The sequence below is a fragment of the Penaeus monodon genome, chromosome 15, assembly GCF_015228065.2.
Source record: "Penaeus monodon isolate SGIC_2016 chromosome 15, NSTDA_Pmon_1, whole genome shotgun sequence".
Classification (NCBI taxonomy): domain Eukaryota; kingdom Metazoa; phylum Arthropoda; class Malacostraca; order Decapoda; family Penaeidae; genus Penaeus; species Penaeus monodon.
The window spans coordinates 35,934,244-35,934,901 of record NC_051400.1 but is presented as its reverse complement, the minus strand read 5'-3'; the positions used below and the strand labels follow the sequence as shown (position 1 = coordinate 35,934,901).

At 35.3% G+C, this 658-nt stretch overlaps 1 protein-coding gene across 7 annotated transcripts in view; it reads right to left on the bottom strand.

Annotated features, from left to right (window-relative positions):
* LOC119581992 (pneumococcal serine-rich repeat protein-like) overlaps positions 1-658 on the bottom strand; it is a 14,058-nt gene that overhangs the window by 12,417 nt on the left and 983 nt on the right. For all 7 annotated transcript variants that reach the window (XM_037930181.1, XM_037930182.1, XM_037930183.1 and 4 more), the window contains exon 2: positions 56-165. In XM_037930181.1, the coding sequence (XP_037786109.1) occupies positions 56-165 (110 nt within the window). The remainder of the gene's footprint in view (positions 1-55; positions 166-658) is intronic.

The following is a 658-nucleotide window of genomic DNA, read 5'->3' as shown; positions in this document are numbered from 1 at the left end:
CCATCTGGATCCAATGGATTAAACAGAGAAGAAATATCACAGCGAACAAACCTACCTGTCACTTCCATTGCCACGTGAGGAGTTGTAGTTGACAGAGGACTTGCTCTCTTGCTGCTGAGGATCCAGATACTCTTGGGATGTTGGTCTCATGTGACCACCATCCCCCTGTGGAGGCAAATTTCAATCAACTTTGTGAAGACCATGTATTTCATTTGGGAATAATGTGTTTCCAATAAAATATTCAAACCAAATCAACATGTTTAAATAAATTAAAAACTGTTCAAGTTCTGCACAGTTACAGATTTCCTGTGAGACCAATCAACTACATTGCAATTACTTAATCCATTTTAACAACCATTTCTTCTTAATTTGTAATTCTTTAAATGTGAAGGAAAAGTAAGAATGATTTCTAGCAGGATTCCCTATAAACAGTTAATGGTGATTAGCAGTCCCATTTGATTTTGCCAAAATCTTTCCTTTGGCATCATCTAATAATGCTCATAAAAAAAAAAAAGTTAAATCGATACGAAGTTTTGATGGAAATCACTCTTGAATTCAATCCATCTACTGAATCAACTACAAACCCCATAAAAAGAAACACACACAGGAAGACCGTTACTGTTTGTTGTGGAATCAACTGATATTTTCTTATATCTGA